Here is a 22,765-nt window from a genome sequence, read left to right on the forward strand (position 1 = left end):
TGCTCTGAATTCCCTTGGAGTGAAACATCCCAAGCCTGAAGACAGGCAACAAAGTCCATTTCTGTGATAAATGCCTTTCTACAAACGAGAAGCTGCCCGTGGCAAGCAGCGTGTCAGGGCTCCAGGTGAGAAACAACCTTATTTTGTCCATAAAATGTATGTGATACGATGTAGACTGGGGATATAATTTATGGGGATTACTTAACAGTACACGGAGAACAGGGTGAATGTCTGGTGTGATGATGCAGTGCCCCAGTCCCCTCAAACCTCGCAGTGGTACTGCAGGAGGGGCTTCCTCCAGGGCTTCCAAGAGCAGAACGGAGGTGACACTGCAGGGAAAGCTGATGAAGAACAACAAATGCAACCAAGATAATTTTCATTATAGAAGAAATTAAACTGTGGATTTACTTTTCAAGACCAGGGCGTTTGTGGAGCCCTCAGTTTCTGAGCAAATGCACATTCAAGAGCTGAGCAAACGAACTTAATTTCTAAAGCAATCACTTAAAATGGTCCAACTTCTTGGTGTAGGCAAGGCAAATATTAGCCATACAAGAAAATATTGCTGAGGATAAAGTTAATTATACTAAGAGGCGCCTAAAGGTTCAGATAACTTATTTAAAGTGTGAGCATGGGAAATAGTGGTTTAGAAGGATGTGTCAAATCCATGCCAGTTAAATAGCTTTTAATCTTGATAGGATTCCCACTGGCTGTAACTAGAACTATAAAGATTAATTAATACTGTGAATATTTACATTTTCACTTGATGCCGGCTTCTAATTGTCTGTATCTGCTAATTAGGTGAGTATAAATGTTAATGAGAGTCGGAAAATGTTATTGTACATCTAAGACCCATCTGCAGGGTTTTGAAATAGCGACTTTTTATTGGTTATAGCAGCCAGTCTCTTAAAACACTGCTGTTGCTGTTGCCTTCAGTGGCACGTATTTACCTCACTCATGATTTAATGATAGTGAAGGTGTCAGATTTAAAGGGTTTTAATGTGAAAACGCTCCTTTTATCTTCAGCCGTGCAATGATGTATCCCACATCAAGTCTGTCTCTCACCCAGCCTCTGTAGGCGGGGTACTTGGCGCACTCATGGCAATGATGTAGGAAGGCTTTGCTTTCAGACTGAGCACCGTGGCACTGCATGGCCTTCCCAAACCACAGCACACACCTGACAGGGTGCTGCTCCCGAGCTCTGCACCGGATCTGGTGGCGGGCAGTGACAGGGGACAAACCCTGTGTGCCTGAGCGGGGCACTGCCGTGTGGCTGGCTGTCCCATGGCTGCGTGGGAAGGCCCCAACACCCAAAATGCCCATCTCCAATTCCAGGCCCTTCAGGCTTTTTTGACCTGTTTTCATAGGGCAACAAGACAGAGGAGAAGGCTGAAGTGAGGGAGCAGCTTCATGTATTTGTATGCTTATCCAGATACATGCAACGAGGAAGGGATGAAGCTTGTGCCCAGGTCACGCTTTCACTCAGACCGGAGCGTGCTTTTAGTGTCTCCAGTTAACGAAAAACTGAAGTTTCTTGCCGCCAGCCTGCATTATAGGCCAAGGGGAATGGCTTTAACCTGCCAGAGGTTGAGGAGACTGAGCTGAGCTCTTAGGCAGAAGCTCTTCCCTGTGAGGGTGCTGAGGCGCTGGCACAGGGTGCCCAGAGAAGCTGTGGCTGCCCCATCCCTGGCAGTGTTCAAGGGCAGGTTGGACACAGGGGCTTGGAGCAAGCTGCTCCAGTGGAAGGGGTCCCTGCCCGTGGCAGGGGTTGGAGCTGGAGGAGCTTTAAAGTCCCTTCGAAACCTAAAACCATTCTATGACTATTTAATCCTTCGATAAGCCGTACACATATCCTGGTGCTTTGCTCCCTGACAGGAGGTCCTCCACAGGCAAAGCGCCCAGCTCCTGAGGAGGGCGGGATGCGACAGGGGCGAATGGCGCCTGGAGTGCAGACAGGCGCTTATAAAGCAGCTTAACGGCGTCAGGCCTGAAGTCACCGCGGCCGGCAAACCCCTTCCAGAGCCCTCCGTTACCCCCGGGGGCATCGACCACGGCCAGGCTCCGCGAGGGGCCGCTGGGGACCCGCCCGTCCGAGCCCCGCCGTGGGGCGGCAGCGATGGCGCCGGCGGGAGGGCCCGCGCCCCGCCCGCCCCGCACAATGGGGGCGCGGGGCACGCCGGGAGTTGTAGTCCTGCGGGCGGTGCGGGCGGCGGCGGGCGCGGGCCGCCGGCCATTCCCGGCGTGCCCCGCGCGGGGTGAGGTGCCCGGATGTGCCCGGCGCCGGAAGAGAAGCGGGTCTCTTCGGGGCCGGCCATCTTGTGCGGCAGCGAGCAGGGTGCGGGGGGCCCGGCAGCATCGGAGGAGGATCCCGCCGACGGGGGCCCATCATGCCCGGACACCTGCAGGAGGGCTTCGGCTGCGTCGTCACCAACCGCTTCGACCAGCTCTTTGATGACGAGTCCGACCCCTTCGAGGTGCTGCGGGCGGCCGAGACCCGGAGGAAAGAGAGCGGCGGCGGCGGCGGGAGCCAGGGGGGCGGCGGGGCCCGCGGCGGTCCGGCGGGCGCCCAGACCAACTCCTCCGGTGGGGCCGGAGGCGGGGGCCCGGGCCAGGCGGGCGCCGGCGGTGGCGTCGGCAGCGCGGCCAAGCAGCTGCGCAGGGAGTCCCAGAAGGAGCGCAAGAACCCGCTGCCCCCCTTCGCCGCCTCCGCCGGGGGCGCCGCCGACCGCCGGGAGGAGGGCAGCGGCCAGCCCGGCGCGCCGCTGCGGAAGGAGGGTGAGCGGGGCCGCGGGGGGCTGCGGCGGGGGAGGCGGAGGGGGCCGAGCGCCGCGGCGAGGCCGCCCCTCGCGTCCCGCGTCCCGCCGCGCACAAAGGAGCCCGCGGCGGCGGGAAGGCGGCGGGGGCGGCCCCGGGCAGGGCCGGGCCTTCGGCTGCAGCGGCAGCCCCGTGCCCGCGGCGGGCGGCGGCCTCGCACCCACGTGGGGGAGCGCATGGCGGGGAGGCCGCCGGGGCACCGCCGCGGAGGGGCCCTTAAGGGCGGCCCCGGGCAGCAGGAGCTCTGGAGCAGCCGTGGCCCTGCAGTCCGGCCGCACGTGGTGCCGGGCGGTGTGTCCCCACGGCCCGGCCAGGCCCGCGCAAAATGGAGGCGTGGGGTGCCCGGGTGCTGCCGCTGCGGCGGGGCACGGGGAAGGAGCGAGGCGAGACATCAAACCCCAGCGACGCATCCCTAACTTTACGTGTTTGGGGTGCCCCGGCGTGTTTGACAGGGTGTATGGCAGAGAACCTGGGCTTCCCAAAATTCGCCCGGGTCGTTTTTCTGCCGAGCAGTATTGATAGGATTCGCGTATGTATTTTAATAACAGGTTATGTGCGTTCTCCACCGTGTTTATGTAAACCTGTAGGACATCCTACACGGGAAGCTAGGGAAAACAGGAATCGAAGTATAAATAGGGTAAGCTAATAAGATGTGAGCACAGTAGGACACAGCTCTGCACGAGGAGGGGTAGATTTTGTCTGCACATGTTGTGGACAGGCACTTATATCCCGCACAAACTTCATTGCGTGTCAGAATGTGCAGAACCGATTGAATTTGAATCCTTGAAATGGGTCAGAGTGTGGTGACAGCAGTTGACGGGTGGGTGAAGGAGTAACTGGCTCACTGCAGTTTAACTCTATAAATGGGCTTTCCAGAAACGGGGCCAGTTTGGAACAACACGGTGCTATATGAAAGCATCTTAATACTTCATTATTTACTGCAGTGTATGTTGCAGGATAATTCTCTACCGTATTTTATGCTTTTTGAGAGAGAAAAAGTTTTAATATACCAGTTGTTTTGGGAAGTGGCCTCCCAAGCGTTATTTGGAAACACTGGTGAGAGCAGGAGTTTAGGAACTGTGTCACAATACTTTCTGCTTATGGTTCGTTTGTGCTTAAGAGTTTTTTTTCCATTTGAGGAATGCAGTAATTTGTCCCAAGCCAGTGTCCTCTGGAAATATTAGTCACGTTTGGAATTACGGTGTTGTTCCTCACAAGGTAAACCTGAAGCATGGGCAGAGGCTTTGGCCAACACAAGGGGTTTTGGCAGGGCTGGCAGTCCGTGTTTACCTCCTGGTTTTCACATTCATTTTCAAGAACGAGAACTACTTCACTATGAAAATCAGTATTTCATGGCTTCTTATAGCTGTGAAACAGAGAAAGTATGTGGAGCACTGTAGGAAACAAAGCCACTTTCCAGTTTAAAGAAGTCCATGTTTTGTGTGGGGCAATAGTTCTGCTGTCGTAAAGGTGTTTGATGCTATAGTATCAATGAGTTTTGATTCTTGTGTTGACTCTTACTTCACTTAAAAACTATTCCACTGCTGTGTAAAGGTGCAGGTTATTTGACTGGTGGATTACCAGTTCAAAGCTTTGATACTAAGAAGAAATAACTTCTATTTTTGGTTTGGCTTCAAGCAGGAGCCAGGTTTTTGTGAGCGCAGCAGGGTGTTGAACTCGAAATTCAAAAGGCTTATTCCAGTTCTGCAGCATACCTCCTGTGTGACACTGGCCTGTTTGCTTTCCTCTCCTTGCTGAGCTTTACTTCTTAAAATGAAATGGTCGTCTTGGTTTGCGAGTCCTTTTCAAAGCAGGCGTTAGTGAGCTTAACCCTTGGGTTTCCTCAGGGAGTGAAGATTACTTAGCCAGCAATGTATGTCATGCAAACTTGATGTTAAGTACAGCTTGTAAGGTAAGAAGACATTGTTCATTTGGGTGTGTTGGCTTGGATATCATTACAACTGTAACTTCTTTAGCCCCACCCAAATATGACATTGCTTGTTAGGCAGGACCTATTTCTTTAAAATATTTAAGAATAGGCAGGTTTAAAATCGAAAGATAATTCACAATTCTTGAGCCAGCTTTGGTTTGTTTAGTGCTTTATTCCTAAGTATTTTGGCAAGAAAATAGCATAACAAAGCAGTAATTACTTGTCCAGATCTTTCTGAAGAAGGCTAAACAGGCCTTGGGGATGGGTAGAAAAGAAAACTGTGTTTAAGATCTTTCAGATGTCTAAGTGAAGAAGATAATAGGAAGTTAGCATTTAAAATAAGCCCCTTTTGGAAGGCATAGAGAGTTGGGGGAAGAGCAGTGGTGGGTTCAGTGGCACACTGTATTCTTAAGCTGGTTTAAGTACGTACCCAAGGAGGTGAGTCTTTGGCAGGAGCTGTATTGCACTGTGAGGATCCGTGTGGATGAGGACGCTGTTAGTCATTGAGCAGTACCAGCTGCACATCAGCCCACAGGTGGTACCTGCCTGAGTTTGAGTTGCTGCCCAGAACAGTTTCATAGGAGGACATGGGGTGATGAAGCAGGGTGGCTGTCAGAGGGTCTGGTGTGGTGATGCTGACTTTGTTTTGCTGCACATCAAAATAAAAACCACTTGTTCTACCTGAAAAGCACCTTTTGGAGAGAAATAAAAATCTTGCTTACCTTGATCCTTCTTGGAAAGTTGACCCTATTGCTTTAACCAGATTCCTCGCGTATTGTGTGCTCTAAAGGTTTTGTTTCTTACAGTATTGTAAGAGTTTGCACTTGCACAAAATCCAGTTTGATTGAAATGCTGTGTAAAAATGTGAATAAGAAGAATCAGATATCCAGAGTGACTTACTGCTTCTCAGGTTATCCAGTCACAAAGCTAGAAGAAAAGCTTCAATTCCAGCTTACCTTCAGTACTGTTTTATGGTGTTAAGAGTGGTATCTGTCCCCGAGCAGCTCCACATTCCGTTGATGTGTTTCGCCTCATGTTTCAGGGATAAGACGCATTGGCAGGAGGCCTGATCAGCAGCAGCAGCAGCAGGGTGAAGGCAAACCGATTGACAGGAGACCGGAGAGACGACCTCCTCGTGAGCGCCGCTTCGACAAACCCGCTGATGAGAAAGGAGAAGGAGGAGAATTTTCTGTGGATAAGTAAGAATTCTGCCTTGCATGACAAAAAGCTTTGATAGGAAGGGGCTGTCCTGCCTTCTGCTGCTAAGTTAGAAACCAAAGAGCTGATTGATTCAAAATTAAGTGGTTTGAATTACGTTTTTGTCAGTCACAAGAAGAGCGTGTGTCATCCAGACCATAACACTTTTCCATGATTTTCATACAAACTTAACTCAGGTTTTAGACTGGAATGAACGAAGATGGGCAGTTCCATGGCGGTAACTGAAAATAGGTTTTAAATCGTTGATACCCACCATATCTCTCTAAATCTAGCCGATAGCTCTGGAAAGGAACCCAAGTGTAGCGGTTGCCTGCAGCATGAGATTTGTTTGCTGTTACACTGTTGCTTAAATCCATACGGCTGACTTCAAGCCAATAAAAGTTGTCCATGTAGGTGTGTTCATCTTGGCTGCAGCGGCTTCCGATCTGGAGGTGAGAAGCCATCTTACATCAAGACAAGATTTAAAGTGTCTCAAGTATCATGAGGGATCCAGAATTCAAGTGTCCTGAAAATAATGTTCAAATACTAAAATTTTAGCAGCCAGAGATAAAATCATTTTAAAAGTAAGTTGGATGAATGTGAGTTAAGTGGAAATTGTTTCATCAGCTAGTTATATAACACAATACAAACACTAAATTTTGGAGTTTAGTGTCAGGAGATGTAAACAAACAGTAATCCTTCTGAGCATTTGTTTCCAGATCCTAAAATGCGGGCATTATTATTTATGTGGGTTTATTCAGTGTAACAATTTGGCACTGAATCTAGAGCCTGGACACAGTTACAGTAATTACCAAAGGAAAAGTAAGGAAATAAAACTCCCAAAAGAGAAAAAGAAAACCTGAAAAAACATGTTGCAGACTTTGGGAGGTGAAATACTCACGTTTGGCTGTTCTATGCTAGACCCATTATTGACCGACCTATGCGTGGACGTGGTGGACTTGGCCGAGGACGTGGCCGCGGCCGTGGCATGGGCAGAGGAGATGGGTTTGACTCTCGTGGCAAGCGTGAATTTGACAGACATAGTGGCAGTGATAGATCGTAAGTCTTTAACTTTTTCTATTGTTAGTGTGGCTATTCTTTATAATTAATATACATTTTAATAATTGCTTTTGAATTTCTGTCTCTGGAAACTATAATGTTAACTCAGTTTTGTTAGTTCTGTTTCACATTCACATTTCAGCGGCCTGAAGCATGAGGACAAGCGTGGTGGCAGTGGATCACACAACTGGGGAACCGTCAAAGACGAGCTAACGTTAGTAATCTGTCATTGCTCAGACAACTCTTAGCAGAATGTTAATTCTAACTGCTTGCAAAATACAAAGATTGAGCTGCCTTTTTTGCCTTTGATTTTGATAATTTTTGCTATGCTATTAAAGCAGCCGGTGCAGAATGTAGTAAGGGAGCAATTTCTTGTAACACAAGAGATGGCTTTGCTGTTAAAAAATGGATTTTGGGGAAGTTTGGCATGGAGGGTCTTGTGCTGTTTTTTTTTTTTTAATAGCTCTTTTACTTAATAGAACCATTTAACAATTTAGATCAGGTTATGCATGCTTTTTTTATGAGTATTACATTGAAAACAGAATTTTGAACGTGCAAACCCATGTTGTGCTTGAAAGCAGGAGGCTTTCAGAAGGGGTGTTAGTTAAGTGTTGGGGGAAACTTTTAGGAAGGTGAATGTAAAAAGCACAGAGGGCACCAATCCTTAAATAAATACTTGTTTTTAAAGAAGAGTGGCTTGTGTAAGTTCACTGTGCAACTTAGTAATTAATCTTATGTAGCTTTAAAGAGGGATGAACTCTTAAAAAGCCTAACTCCAAACATTATGTAATTGCAGTGAATTGGATCAGTCGGCTGCAACTGAGGAAACGCCAGAGGGAGAGGAGCATCCGCCTGCTGATTCTGAAAATAAGTGAGTACCACTCCTCCTAATGCTCTTTGCTTCAGGGACAGCATTACTTTGCCTTTAACCTCTAAGACTCATTCCTGCTTCTCTTTTACCTAAGCCAGATTCTGCTTTCTTTAGCAGATAGGAAATTATGCACAGTGCTGCTGAACAACTGTCTCTTTTAAAGTCTGTGTGTCTAAAAATTGTTATCTTAAAACTGTTCATTAGTGTCATGCAGGCTCTTAGGTCACTTTCAAATTTAATCATTAATAATCGGTTTTAATACGCTTAGGGTCTGGGGATTGCATCTCCTAAATACCAAATCCAGAAGTATCTGTGCTCATTATTAGGTAGAACCACCAAACAAAAGGGACAAGATGTTCCTCTGCCAGCGGAGGGGCAACTTTTTTTTTAAGCTTAGTTCTTCAAACCCACTGTTGAGACAGTGTGACCAGCCTGTGGAAGGAAGGTTGTATCCCTTTCATTCTCCAGCTTCTGTGTGTTAACCTCGAAGTTCACTTGATTGCTTCTCATTCCACTTGGACACCTCATACATCCAGTGATTGGATGAATGAAATAGAGTAACTAGATAAACAGAATGAGAACGTGACACTTAGAGTTGATGTAAAAGCATGATACAAATTTTGATGGTAGCATAGTACAGTAAAATGTTTTAATGAGGCATGTGCTTTATGATGGATTCAAAAGAGAAGGGCAGAGAAGATGAATTTTGAAACACTTGTTTGCACAAGATTTCTAATTTGCAGTTTGCTGGAGCTTGGTTTCCTCATTAATGACTTTGCTTAGTTTTAAAGAAAGTGTAATTACTCCATAGAGAGTAAGAAATGGATTTAGCTTAACTAAAAGAAGACTAAGTGTTACTCTCCAAGGCTGTGGTGGTCCAAGGTTGAGATCAGCTTGTATACAGAAGTAGTATGAGAATTTGTAAGGAAATACAGCTTGAGCATTGATCAGGAAATGCAAGCTAGGTAGTCCTTGAAAAAGTTACATGTATTGGAAAGCTGGATGTAATAAATTTGCTCTGACTGCAGTATTTCCTGGACCTTCATTAGTAGCAGGTGCTGGTGCTTCCTCAGATCTGTAGAAAATGCAGATTTCTTAGTTTCAATCATGGCAAGTCTGTTGTAAGCCATCAGTTATCTTTATAGGAAAGTGTCTTTACATGGGTTAGTTTCAAGTTGGCTGTTTTGGTGTGGATCTAACCTAAATGCTTCAGGAGAACTGTAGGATGTTTTACTGCAGTAAAACGTACAGAATGCTGAGATGCAGTATCTTGGCCTTGAACAACAAAAACCCTTCTGAATATATACCATGTAAAAAAAATATTCTGTAGGACAGAATAGAAAATAATGGAAATAGAGTTGTTTTCATTTAAAACCTCTGCATTATTACATCAGAATTCATGGCTACAAAATGAAGACCTTTCCTCTTAGGTTGAGGCTTTCATGATCTTTTTGCGTTAATACATGGGACTAGTTTTCTATAAATCAGAAATTCAGTTGCATAAACACACAAAAGAGTGACTACAGGATTGACTGCCTCTGTAGCTGGAACATGGTCTGTTATTGAGCATAGTGTGCGTGTGTTTTACATAAAAATAGCTCTTTGGCAGAAGGTAGGGGCCCCAAAAGTTTACAATGAGGTGATGCATTCTACAAGTAGTTAAGTTGTACGCTCTTGTTCTTTTCCAGTTAGCTGAAAGTAAAAACAGTTTCAGTTAGATAGGAAATTGCCAATTGTCTTTGGCTCAATAAAGGAAGCAGGATATCCAAAGCTGATTAAATCCTATTACTTAAAAAACTAACGAGCTTGAAAACTGTGGTGAGAACAAGCTGTTTCCCACTGCCTTAACTTGAACCTCTGGGGGACAGGTATCTCAAAGAGGGGGGGGGGGGGGAGGAGGAAGCTCCAAACAAGTCCATTACACAAGTTAGGCCTTCATATTTGTAAAGAAAATTGTCATTTATGTGGAGAATAGACATCATGGGGATGTGCTCACCATTTAGTTGCTTAGAGGTGTCTGTTTGGCTGTGATATGTTTTTGTCACTGTGGCTAAAGGAGATGAGTTTTCATATATAAACCTCTTAACTGCTAAATACTAGACAGGCTTTTATAATCTACTTACAAATAAAAACTGATTTTGAATTTGTTGTATCTAGAATGTGAGTTCTGTAAGTCATGACCAATAATCCATGAATTTACTGCAGAGAGAATGAGGTTGAAGAAGTTAAGGAAGAAGGCCCTAAGGAAATGACCCTGGATGAGTGGAAAGCAATTCAAAGTAAGGATCGTGCAAAAGTTGAGTTCAACATCCGTAAACCAAATGAGGGTGCTGATGGGCAATGGAAAAAAGGATTTGTTCTTCACAAGTCAAAGAGCGAGGAGGTAAAGTGGTTTTTAATACTTGCTAGTATCCAGATTGTGTAGGTTTTGCCATTGATGTGCACTTCTTGGAGTGGAAGCTTCATTCTTTGAGACGCTGACCTGTAGCTGAAAGCTTGTGAAGTGGCAACAGCATTTATCTCATGTAGACATTCTTACTGTGGTCAGTTTTAGCAGTTAAACAATGCTTAGGTTGGTGTATACTGTGATACAATCTAGGGATAAGGCTGGAATACCGCTGCGTGTGGGCAGGTAACTTTGTAAGGAGAGCTTCTTGGTGAGCATTTTAGAAGGGGGTTGTCAAAATCAATTTTATCTGCATTTTTTCCTTTTTTTTTTTTTTTTTTAAGAAAGCTTGTGTTATTTAGCATCTGTTTGTCTTATGCAGTACACAGGCTTCTGGTGCTTGCTAAACACAGCGTAAGATTGAAGAAATACTGGTCATGTCTTAGACACCTTAGTATCTGAACTGTGTATGTTACCTTTGTAACATGGGTATCTTCTCATTTTGTAATATTACATAGACAGCCCTCCTTGAAGCTTTTGAGGGTCAAGGTGATGTGTTTGTACGCTTCAGTGATGTTCAGCGTGGTTGCTGTAGGATTGGAGTTTCTCAGACATACTTCAGTCATTGCAAGATTTTCATTCTTCTGTTCCAAGATAGTGGCAAGGAGAGACAAAACCTTCACTTCAGAAGGAAGGGAGGTGCTGAGAGCTCTGTTTTTTAATGCAGGGCTGCTTTAATCTTTGTTTTTAGCACTGTAATGTATTCAGTGGCCCACTTAAGATATGGGTGGCCTGCAGCTTTGTGTACCAGATGGTTCTGACTGCCTTTGAAGTAGTGTTCTGTTTGGTCTGCTAATATCTATTTCTGCTTTTTCACACCTTGTCAGTGTTTTCTTGTAAGCTGGGGACACAATACTGAGGGGGAGGCATTACTCGGTGCTCTCCAGTGAAAACTCCCATTTCCAGTCTCATTGAACTTAGAATGGGTTTGACTTTGTCAGGCATGCTATTTTCTTGCCTTGCCTTGCTGTGTAAGTTCTTTAGTTCTTTAAATGATTGTGTATCTTTGTGTTTACCTTAAGCTGTTCAGTGAAGTGTTCATTAAATACTGCTTTCTCTGGCTTGTGTAGAAAAGGAAAATGGATTTAGACTTAATGGTGCTGTATGTTAAAAGACTATATTTAAACAGAAATTGTTCTGTACTTGACTAAGATTTGCTAAACCTTTTGTCTTTCAAGTTCCCTCAGTCCCTCTAAAACAGATAAAATTGGCATTTAGTCAGCTGAAGACAGTCTTTTTAACATACAAGCATGTTAAGAACATGGTGATATTCTCGATTTCAAAGCTAGAAAGATCTGTACTGTATTTTCCATTTGAAAACACATTGGTAGTCAATTCCAAAAACCCCACGCAAACCCAGTGAGAATAACTAATCACATTGCTTCCATGGAAGAACTGAGATGGTTACTAGATTGTTCTGTTTGAGAGGTGTGTTGATTGACTTCTCCTTAAAGAAATGAGTCGCTTATTTCTAACACTGTCACTTAAGATGCTAACAGCTTCTTGCTATGTAAGCATAGAATTGAGATACTGCCTTTAAATCTAGGTGCTTTCACCCTGGTTTTGGTGTGTGTCCAGTGGATGTGTTTCCCCATTTCACTTACTCATTGTTCCCTGATCCTGTGGGAAGAAGCATGGGGGGTTTTGGCTCAGTGTTATAGCAGAACAGCTCTATAATACAGGTGTTGGGAAAGCCTTTGCTATGGCTCCTTTGTGAGCAGGTTTAGGTGGAATATTCAGAAGTTATGGACAAAACCTACCAATCACCTGCTGTTCTTTTCCTGTTTGTCCTCTTGGACATACTTATGAGTCATGAAGTTAAGGTTGATGTAAGGCTTCTCTCATTCTTATTTATGAAGTTGATGTGTGGAAGTGTCTTGGTTTATAAGTAAATTTGGGATTTCAGTCCCAATGTTCTGTACCTTATGGCTGAAAAAGCACAGTGGGACCCTGTGTATTTGAATTGTTGTGATGACCACCCTCATCCCTGTAGCTTGAGAACTACTGGGAGGATGCTCTAGGAGACCTTGGGAAAAGTGAGTCTGAGGATCTGGTACTGTTCATCTGCCCTAATCTTGTGAAAGCCCTGTCTTCTTCATTCTTGTGCTCTTCATTGAGGGGTGAAACACTTTACCCTGTCTGAGGTCTCTTCTCTTTTCCACATTTGCTATACAGTTACTAGAAAGTGATGCTTTATATAAAACGATCTCTTAATACTGTCTCAGATTCTTGCTGTTTTAATATAAAATCCATGTGTCGTGACAGCCCTAATCTAATGAGACTCTTTCTAGGAGATTGGGTTATGCCATAAAAGAGGTCCTCTCTTTTCCTTGTCAGCAGCTGATTTAGTGGCTTCGGTCTTGTAAGTTCTCCTGGTGCAGCTGAACAAAACTTGGGAAGGAGTTATATTGTGGAGAGATCTTGAAGCTTGCTCCAAAAGCTGGATGCAAGTCTCCTGGAAAGACTTGATAGTAGATGAGGTCCTACCTGATGTATCTGCTCTGCTGTGCCTCTTTCCTGTGCCTTCATACTTTCTTGCTAATCTGATTGCTTCTCTAGAGGAGGCTGCAATGGGAGGCTGAGAGACATGGTTTGGAAGAGAACAGTTCATCTTCTCCAGATTTGGAGAATGACTCTTGAATCAAGGCTGTGCAGGAATCTTTTTTCATTAGCAGCAGTTTTAAACATCCCACTTTCTTATCTGTCCAGTGCTGTGCCTGATGGTTTGAGGTGCTAGAGATCATCCTGCATGCATGGTCTATACTAAAGCTGCCAGCAGCTCGTGTTGAACTCTTTTGGTATCAGTCTGAGATCTCTCTTTGTCTCTGTGCCTGTGGTCTAGTCCATCTTCCAGTCTCTCTGGATGCTTGCACAGCTGTTGATCTCCTTCTTGACATCCTTCAGCTGTTCCACGTGCTCAGTGACATCTGTATCCAGCAAGCTCATGTGACCTTATTACCTGTTGTTTCTGTATGTAGTTGAGTCTCATTTCTTTTGTTTTCTCCCTTTGTTCCTTTTGTCACTTTGGCGTGGACACGCAACTTTCATCAGACAAAGGCGATGACAGAAATGCAGGGGAGTCTGCTGGAGTCAAATGAGGTACTGATCCTTTATATCTAACCAGTAATACCTGTGTTTTGATAAGACCCCCTTCTGAAACGAAGGTCTGGATATACAAAAGTTACCAAAATAGAGACTACAAGTAGATAAAATACAGAGCTTTTCTGTCCATGCCTGTTGTCTAACTTACACCATATAGGACCCTTCAATATCCCTGCTCCTAACTGAGCTGAATTCAAACCTTATCATAAATGCTTTTGTCATGAGTCTTTATTTTCTGTCATTACTGCTGTTTTTCTGTATCTTGCTGTCTGCTTTGGCCCCCTTTCCTGTAGTAGTTTGTTCCTAACTTTTGACAGCCTTCCCCAAGACCTGTAAGTGCAGCAAAGCCTTCAAGCAGCTATCAGTTGTTAGATCAGAGCACTGCTGAGAGTTGCCAATACATAACAATGAAATGCTTCCAAAGATGATTCAGAGTATGCAATTTGTGCAGTGTGTCTGTGGCTGTTGTCACCAGAGCAGTAGAAGTGGATAAGGAGAATATGCCAGGTCTTTTATTGGTGTTTTCAATTAGCCTTAGTTACTTTGGATAAAGAAGTTGTCAGGTTATGTACAGAATTTACTACTTGTAGGTTTGGTGGTTAAAACAAAGTTAAGTTGTGAAAATACAATGGGTTTGGTGGATTTTAGTGTTTCTTTTGTAAGCAGTAAACGTAGGGAAGGGAACGTACAAGCCCCCTGCTACTGTGTCTCACAGAAGAGAATGTCATAACTCCCAGTAAGCTGAAAGTGCAGTCAGTGATCAAAACTGTAGATAAAACACTAAGTAGTAAGAAAAGAATCAAAGCTGTAACAGAAGGTATTGTGTGCTGTTTTACAAATAGTAGTCAGGCTGAGGTGTGGAATGACTTTTCTCTGAGAAATAACTTGCTTAGGCTTACTTCTCCAGTTTGGAGAGGAGATCTCTGAGGGAGACTCAAGTCTATATAATCAGGAGTGGATGGAATCTGGTTGTCACATGGAATACATCCCAGTGAAACAAGTTTGAAATAAAGCAGCATGGAGGGCTATTTCTCATTGTGCCTCATCCAGCTGCAGGACATTGTGAAGGCCACAAGTACAGCTGTGCACAGAAAGGTGTAATTAGTTTGGTGGGGGAGAAGGGTCTTTATAGCTTTGTCCATCCTTGATGCTTGGAACTGACTCATGGAATCCCTGAAAGCAGCTTTCAGCCTTTTGATGCAGACCTGTGTATCCATTGGCTGCCTCGTGGAGGATCCACAAACAGTAATTAAAGACTGTAGGGCTTAATTGCACAATATGTTGCCTTTGAAAGTCAGCATATTGTGTAATTGCGCCACAAGAAGAGTAAGTTAGGGGGCTTCAGCTTGCACGTTGCACTTCCGTAGGAGAAAAACAGGCAAATTGGTAATTGCTATGCCAGAAGTTGGGGGCTTGTAGGGAAAGAAAGTTAAACCCTTGGTCTCATCCAGTTTTCATCTGTGAAGGTGCCAAAACCTGACCCACCACATGGAAAACCTATTTATACAAAATAGGAAAAATAATTACTTTAAAAACACTTTGTTGTTTGTGTGTTCAGTGTAATTGAAATATTCCAGTGTCCTGACTAACAGCATTTATGGTATTAGATGTACACACCTTGCTCCTCAAGTCTCTAATGCACTGTGAACAACCAGCTGCAAGACAATGTTGTGTCATGGCAGAGGTGATGAGACTCATGTTTTGCAGTGTATTTACTGAGTCTGGTTCTCTGTTCTAGCATTAATGTTTCAGCTGTCTCAGTTACATTGTGTTTGAACTGTGTTTGCCTCCTGTGCTGTTTGATGGGGCTGATGCAAACCAGTGAGGGGTTCTTGCCATCTCTATATCTATATATTCATAAACTGTGGCTGCCCCATCCCTGGCAGTGTTCAAGGCCAGGTTGGACGGGGCTTGGAGCAACCTGCCCTAGTGGAAGGTGTCCCTGCCCGTGGCAGGGGATTGGAACTGGATGTGCTTTAAGGTTCCTTCCAACACAAACGTTCTGTGTGCGGGATTCTGTGGTATGGGGTTGAGGAAAATGAGGAAGTGTGAAGTACTCATTGAGCAAAATAAAGATGGGTTATCAGGTAAGTATTTAAAAAGAATGAAATGAACTTAACAGAACTTGAAGATTTCTGGGAATATGAAGGGAAAAGTGCTAGAAAATGAGGTTCTGTGCTGGCTCGGTGATAGTTTAGTCTCATATAAGCCTATACGTGTTCCCTGAATTATGGAAATGCAAGATACCCGTTTCCTCCGGTGCTTATTTAACTACCTGCCTGTGGTTTTGTTGTTTGCACAAGTGGTATAACATGACTTCTAACGATTCCTGCATTTTTAACTTGAATCAGTCAATCAGTCATCAATTTGAGGGTGCGTTTGGAGGTGAGCACATACGCTGTGGTGGTAAGAGTGCAGCTACAGATGGAAGGGTTCCGTTGGTGATGTTTTTTCCTGACTCATGAAGAAACCCTCATTTCAGGCTCATGCTGAGGACTCTGTAATGGATCATCACTTCCGCAAGCCAGCAAATGATATTACATCCCAGCTGGAGATCAACTTTGGAGACCTTGGCCGCCCCGGACGCGGTGGCAGAGGGGGACGGGGTGGTCGAGGACGTGGTGGCAGGGCCAGCCGTGGAGGCAGAACTGACAAGGTAAGAGGCTGCAGCTTTTAGCTGCAGAGGAGTTTAGTTTCAGTTGTTGTTACAGTTTTCATGCATACAGTTTTAGGTGTCTTACTTCTGGGGCAGTTGCTCTGACAAGAAGCACCACCTTTTAAAACCAAGCGTCTGTTCTTACAAGTTTACCTTAAACTAGGCTGTTGTTAGGACAGAAGGATGGATGTTTTTTATTAAACACAAAAAAGGGAAGGTGAGGAGTAGGTTGGATTTAAAAAAAGTGTCCACCCCAAAAATGACTCTTCAGTATGGACATGGATGTACTGTGAGATAACCTCTGTGTGTGTGTGCCAGAGCAGAACTGCAAGTGCTGGAGCTGTTTTCAGGCACCATCAGGATGGTGTATCTGCACTGTGACCTGCTGGGAGGGAAAGACTGCTTTTACACCTGCTTGAATTTGAGTGGTTAAGGAGTTTTTCTGTGAAAATCAGACTCTTCATGCTTTTTTTGTTTTTGTAATCTGCAGTAGGGTTTTTTGCTCCTCTAGTCTGAGAGTCCTAAGGAAAGAAGTACTGAATGGGGTTAGGGAGGGCACACGTGAAATTGAAGTGCTGTAGTATAGCTACAGGAAAGATTGGATTTATTATGGATCACTTATTTGGCTTAAATGCATATAACGATATGGTTACTAAAAAATGAGTTCAGTTTGTGTCGTGTGGCCTTCCTCACATAGACCAGACTTAATCAATTTTGTCTTTTCTGGGACACTTCTCTTTCACACTGGATTACTTCAAGTTTTGGGGTTAGTAGTTGGAAAACTCTTTTTGAGAGAGTTTTAAGGAGTTGAAGTCAAATGGTGGTGTTTGCTCTGAGTTGTTTCACTGATACATGAAGCATCTTGCTTCAAGAATGCTGTCATAAAGTGGTTAAAGCTTCCTGCAACTTTAACTTTGCTTATTTCCTTCCAGTTGGTGAAGGAGTTTGACGTGATCCACACACCCAACCAGGTTAGTGATCTTTGATGGTACTTGTGTTAATTGCAAACAAGATTCTCCTCCTCTTGCAGGGACTGTAACTTCTTCTGTGGTAGATTGGCTTTTTTGACTTGCTTTCTGCTTTGGTGGAATGAGCAACTGGCAATACTAAGGCTTTATATCTTAATAGGCTTAAGGCCCTGCTATTCCTTTTTAACTCCAGCTTGTGGGCTGGGTGCTTCTGCAGTGTCTCAGTCTTGCCTCTAGGTGTTGATACAACTTTTTCAGAATGGTTTAAATATATCTCTTGAGAAATGAGTATGTTTACAGGAAATGCCACTGTCTTGGCTCTTCCACATCCTTCATGGACAAAGGGAAGAGTATTCTAAGCCATTTAATTTCTGCAATGCATTGCAGTACTGGTTTCAGGTGTGGTGCAGAGCCTTTATAAAACTCTGGGAAGTGCTGAGTTGATTCTTGGTCAGTGTATGAATTTCTGGGGATAGGTTGGCCCAGAGATACTCTCTGTCAACAGCTAGTTTGTGACTGGGGGGAAATACAACATGTGAAATCTAACTTGTGCTACAAACTGGCCTTTTCTGTAACACTTGTGTCCCTTGGTAAGAATTGATGGCTATGTGCTGGTGCAATAGCGTAAGCCCATATGTAGGGATGTCTAAGAATGGAAAAAGACTTATAACCTTGTATGATAACCATGTGCAAGCATGGTCTATTTGCCTGTAATGCCTCTTCATGTAGCTTTGATTCAGAAAGTAGTACAAAAGACTTTATAGTCCTTGGAATAAAGAAGTTGCTTATGATGGAGGGGGAAAGATTGCTCTTGCAGTAATTTTCCAGTGCTAGACTCTTTGCATCCTGGTATTCCCTGCTCTGAATACGATCCGTTCAGCATGATGAGTGCAAGGGCTTGGTGCTGTATGAAGAATCAGAATCATGGTAGAGCTTGATGCTGCTGCAGGTAATAACTTTCTGATGTTTCTCTTTCAGTCAAGTGCTTCTGCTCCTGATGTAGATGACCCAGAGGCTTTCCCAGCTCTGTCCTAAACTGGATGTCATAAGCCACCCCTGCCCTCGTCGGGCCTTCCTCTCCGAGGCTTGCATGCTTAAGGATCCTAAACAACTAAGAAATTTAAAAACAAAACAGAAAAAAAAAAAAGAAAAAAAAAGAAAAAAAAAAGAGACTGTCATTCATACCATTCACACCTAAAGACTGAATTTTATCTGTTTTGAAAATGAACTTCTCTCGCTACACAGAAGCAACAATATGGTAGTCAGTTTTGTATTTAGAAATGTAATGGTAGCAGGGATGTTTTCATAATTTTTTCAGAGATTATGCATTCTTCATGGATACTTTTTTGTATTGCTGCTTGAAAATATGCGTTTCCAAACTTGAAATATAGGTGTGAACAGTGTGTACCAGTTAAAAGCTTTCACTTCATTTGTGGTTTTTATTTGGTTTATTCAGGATTTTAGACATTTCCCCCCCCAAAAAAAAAAATTCAAACTGGGTTTTAATTCTTGCACACTATTTCCATTTCCTGAACTCCTGTTGAGCAGATTCTTATCAGCCCCATGGTCTTTTGGAACATGTGGAATTTTAATTTGGCCGACTGTTAGTGCTGTATGGAATTCCAGCTCCTGGAGTACTTTAGGATTAATCCTTGCTTTCAGACTTGGAAAAAAAAGTCATTTTTCACCTCCGTTTGGTAGTTTGTTAATGCAGAAAATCTTTATACAAAATTGATAGCAGATACGTGAGGAAAGACTCAAAGCACATTGGTTTATAGTGAAATACCTGTGTATTGATCCAGCAATGACGTGTGGATAATTGGTCTTCAACCAGTTTTTAACAAGTAATGTATTACACCTTTCACTCGCCCCTTTTACCTTTCTTCTGTTCCCTCCTCCTCCTCCCTTCAACAGAACAAGATGCTTTGTTGGAAAAAAAAAAAAAAAAAAGAGTTTTTAAATTACTGATGCTTTTTCTTTTGAGGGGATACCCTGGAGATGGAGATCTGCTGTTGCTGGAGCTGGGAGGGGGGGAAGGTGGTAGCTGTTGCTCCGGTTAGTCCATCCGGACTCCGGCTGGGAACTGGAACTGAGCAGCAGTGTTGACATGGGTACATCGGCCCCTGATGTGTGCACAGCGCTGCTCCAACAGTGGCAGGTCTTCAGAAGAAGAACCCGCCAGCCATGGCTGGCTCTGGCAGGAGGAAGTTTTGCTTTCCCATTCCAGATGGGAACGTCGCAGTGTGTGCGCGATTGCAACTAAATAGATGCAAACCAAACCCCCAGGGCTTAGCCTCTCCCTCAGAGCTGTGCCTGGCTCTGTGCAGTGTTGGACACCCGATGGCTAGCTGACAAATGAATGTTTTTCAGATTGTAAGAAACCCTTTCTACCCCTGTAGAAATTCACTGTAGGTTTAATTTAATCCCTGTGACAGGAACATCGCCACTTCAGGACGCAAAAAGGAGTTGAGAGACTGACTGATCAAGAGGGTTTCTTAAGGGTTTTTATCTGCAGCATTTGTTAGGAGAGTAGAAACAGGTTTCTCGTTTTATTTAATGTTTTACACTTTGGACAGCTTATAACATATTTGTAGTTTCTTAACTAGGTAGATAGAAAACAAAAGGTAATGCCCTATTTTTTTAAAAGCTGTACAGGACAGGCAAAAAGTATTGGAGACCTTTGAATATGAAATACCAGACTCCTTAATTGTGGTGTTCAGCTGGCTTGCTTTCTCTGAACTGTTTTCTACAGAAGTTTTTGTTGTAAACCGCTGTTAATACCATTGCATTAGAGGTTTTAGTGCACTCACCTCTAGTTTGAAGTACCAGGCTGTGAGAAGGAGGCAAGTTTTCAAACAGTGGATGGTATCAAAATCTCTTGGTTCGTTTCTCTGCTGATACTACCCAGGTGCTCAGCGTGGGAGCTGCTGCAGGTCCAGCACTGAATTGTTCCTCTTCCCTCTCCCTTTGTGGTAAGGTAGAATGTGCTGCAGTTCCAGCACTGGGGACACCTTGGATAACAAACAAATACCTTGATGTGCAGAAACACACTTAAGGAAAAGCTTTCTCTGTAACATAAACCTTCCCCTCCTTAACCCAAGCTGTGTTTTGCTGTTTCCATTGCCATTCAGCTTACATTGCAGATGAGTTCTGGGCTAGCCAGTGCATGGGTTTGGGCCCTGCTAGCTGGGCTTGCTCAGAAGCTTCCCCTTCTCCTGCTATGGAGCATAGAGCGGTCTCCCAAATGGCACATCTGATTTTCAAGACAGCTTGTACTTAACAATGGGTCCGTCTGCTGTTCTGATAGATGTAAATTTGCCTCTTTCAGTCCATTTGTGTCAAGAACTAAAACTGTGAACATTTATCTTTAATATTGGTGGGTGTGAACTGAAATAAAGGTTTATTTTCATGCTCTTTTAAAAATGTCATGAAAAACACACGGAGATGAAATGAAACCACTGAGGTGAAGAGTGGTTCATCTAGGTTCTCTGCCCCAGAAGGGCCAGTCTGCCCATGGTGATGGTGCCCAGGGGTTTCCATTGCCAGGGATGGACTTTTCCTTGGGGAACTGTGTCCCGAGTAGCTTATTTATGATGAATGAGCTTGCTCTTTAGTAACATTTTCAGTCCTCTTGCTTGCTACTTCTGCTGTCACGCCAAATCCAGAGGACTAGACCTTTTTACAATCAACAAGCTGAAAAAGCTGGAGAGGAAAAGCACGTGGTGCCGATTGGCTTTTTGAATGGCAAGGCTGGAGCATGAAAGTTCATCTTACAGATTGAATACCCCTGATGCTGGGAGGAAATGAGACTGATGAATAAATGTGAGTGTTAGCTGGGTGGGAAAGGACATGAATACTTCTGAACCACCAGAAATCGGTGTGATTTATGCTGTTTGCAGTTGGAGGAGTTGAGACCACTCTTGACTGTAATGGCTTTTGCCTGTGGAGATTGGTTTTTGCATAGCCACGCTCTTGTTTTAATAAACGCAGGACATATGCCTAAAGCTGACACTTCCAGCATTTGCTAACCTGCTTCTTTCCTAAAGTCCTCACAAGGACCACATTCCCTTTGGATTGTATGCTCCTGTGCTCTGCCTTGGCCAGGTAACAGCTTCCAGGCCAGGCTCGGGTGAGTTGGAGCAAGCGCTGAGTGTCCCAGTGCTGTGGTGTCCTGTGCCAAGTGCACGTCCCTGCTGCACTGGGTCCTGCACTTGAAAACCCAAATGCAATATTCATTCTGGGGATGTAACCTGAGTGAGGGGAAAACAGTAATTTGTCCTTACTTGGAGACTTAGCTTTGGTTGTTGTCTTACTAACAGTGTTACTTGTTTTTTGGAGTTGGAGTAGGACTTGCATGAAGTCCTATGGGGTGATTTATCTGGAGACATGAAGAGCAAGGAGAAAATGTGCTCTAGTGTTACGTCTGTGTGTTGAAGGCCTGTGCAAAGATGGGTGAATGACAAAGGAGTGCTTTCTTTGGCCTTCTGTGTGTTTTAATACCTTTCTTTGGCAGTAAGTCTCTAATTTGGTTGTGTGCAGCTGACTTGAGGTCCTGAGTTGTCCATGCTGCCCAGCTGGAAGCCTCTTGCCAGGTTGGGTATGGAGAGCACAGAAATGGAGTTCTGTTGTCTGGGATCCCCGAACCAAGTCCAAGTGAAGTGTTTGCATTTGAGTGCCACTGAGCCAACGTTCCCAGGTGGGAAATGTCTGTTACCAGGCTGGAGACCAAACCTTGGAACCAGCTGAAATGACAGAGCTGGGACCTGGCAAAAACTCCTGTGGATGGTGTGAGTGGCCTTGGGTGGATGTGAGGAATTGTGCTTCACTTTGCCAGAGACTGCTCTGGGGTAGTTTCATCTCCTTCCATACACTGTTATCACAGGTGAAACACCTGACATTCAGAACAGGATGAGGATGTAGACTAATGGAGCTGTTGTGTTCTGAGCTCACGCTAAGAGCGGTGTGGGGTTTGCTCCTAGCAGTGAACGGGCTGTCTGCTGTGTGGGGCTCCATGTGCCTGGAGCCTGATGGCTGCTGCTTCTGCTCAGGGACTGAGGTTTGCAGGGCTGCAGAGGTTAATGCACCTTGGATTGAACTGGAAGAGAGAGAGCAGGTAGGAGCTCAAGGGTTTTCCTCTTCCCGTATTTCAGCAGGGTTACAGCTTGGTGTGCTGTGGGGCTGTGACGTGTGTGTGGTGTCTCAGTGCTGGTGGTTGTATGGCTGTAGATGTCTTCCTCTTGGCCAGGAGCAGCAAACCTGCATGCTGGGGTGCACTGCAGGACAAGGGATGAGCTGGGCTGTTGCTGATGCCCTCTGCGGACGGTACAGGTGAGCTGAGGTTTCAGTTCACTGCCCCAGGGTGCAGCTTGGCTGTAGTTACTGATAAGGGCTCTTGAGCTGCTTGATCTTCACCCCAGCCGTTGATACAAAGGTCATTGTGACCCCAAGAGGTGAGGGAGCTTTGTTTTGTTGGCACATTCTTTACTGGGTGAAGGTAAATAGGGTATGGGATCAGTTTTACTGCTTTCAGTTCAGCAGTTGGAGATAGCCCATGTCTGGTTGTGCTTGGGATTTGTACTTGACAAACTGCAGGATCCCTGTTACCGTGTATGGAGGACAAGGAAGATTCCCTTCTGTGCATTCTTTAAGGAAGTGCCTGAAGGTTGTGCAGCACTTGCAGGACCATGATGTGGAGCAGGAGGGAAGCGTGTGGGGACAACATGAC

At 44.7% G+C, this 22,765-nt stretch overlaps 1 protein-coding gene across 4 annotated transcripts; it reads left to right on the forward strand.

Annotated features, from left to right (window-relative positions):
* Positions 1-2,256: 2,256 nt before the first annotated feature.
* On the forward strand, positions 2,257-21,049 carry SERBP1 (SERPINE1 mRNA binding protein 1). 4 transcript variants are annotated; one of them, XM_062616129.1, is made up of 10 exons: positions 2,257-2,772; positions 5,784-5,940; positions 6,860-6,997; positions 7,116-7,211; positions 7,794-7,868; positions 10,074-10,251; positions 13,366-13,413; positions 15,899-16,072; positions 17,005-17,043; positions 18,019-21,049. In XM_062616129.1, the coding sequence occupies exons 1-10, from the start codon at positions 2,385-2,387 to the stop codon at positions 18,073-18,075; spliced, it is 1,350 nt and encodes a 449-aa protein (XP_062472113.1). In that variant the 5' UTR covers positions 2,257-2,384; the 3' UTR covers positions 18,076-21,049. The 4 variants fall into 4 exon arrangements, with proteins under 4 accessions (XP_062472113.1, XP_062472114.1, XP_062472115.1 ...); XM_062616130.1 differs by having other exon boundaries at positions 2,258-2,772; positions 7,140-7,211; XM_062616131.1 differs by lacking the exon at positions 13,366-13,413 and having other exon boundaries at positions 2,259-2,772.
* Positions 21,050-22,765: the final 1,716 nt, after the last annotated feature.

The sequence above is a fragment of the Pezoporus occidentalis genome, unplaced genomic scaffold, assembly GCF_034315485.1.
Source record: "Pezoporus occidentalis ecotype Australia unplaced genomic scaffold, CSIRO_AGI_Poc_V1 ctg188, whole genome shotgun sequence".
In the NCBI taxonomy this organism is placed as follows: Eukaryota; Metazoa; Chordata; class Aves; order Psittaciformes; family Psittacidae; genus Pezoporus; species Pezoporus occidentalis.

Excerpts from the sequence above, each read along its gene's own strand:
- SERBP1 (XM_062616129.1), top strand. The coding sequence starts at position 2,385 with ATGCCCGGACACCTGCAGGAGGGCTTCGGCTGCGTCGTCACCAACCGC. Across the intron at positions 7,869-10,073 it reads CCTGCTGATTCTGAAAATAA|AGAGAATGAGGTTGAAGAAG; the intron begins GTGAGTACCACT and ends AATTTACTGCAG. Across the intron at positions 16,073-17,004 it reads GTGGAGGCAGAACTGACAAG|TTGGTGAAGGAGTTTGACGT; the intron begins GTAAGAGGCTGC and ends ATTTCCTTCCAG.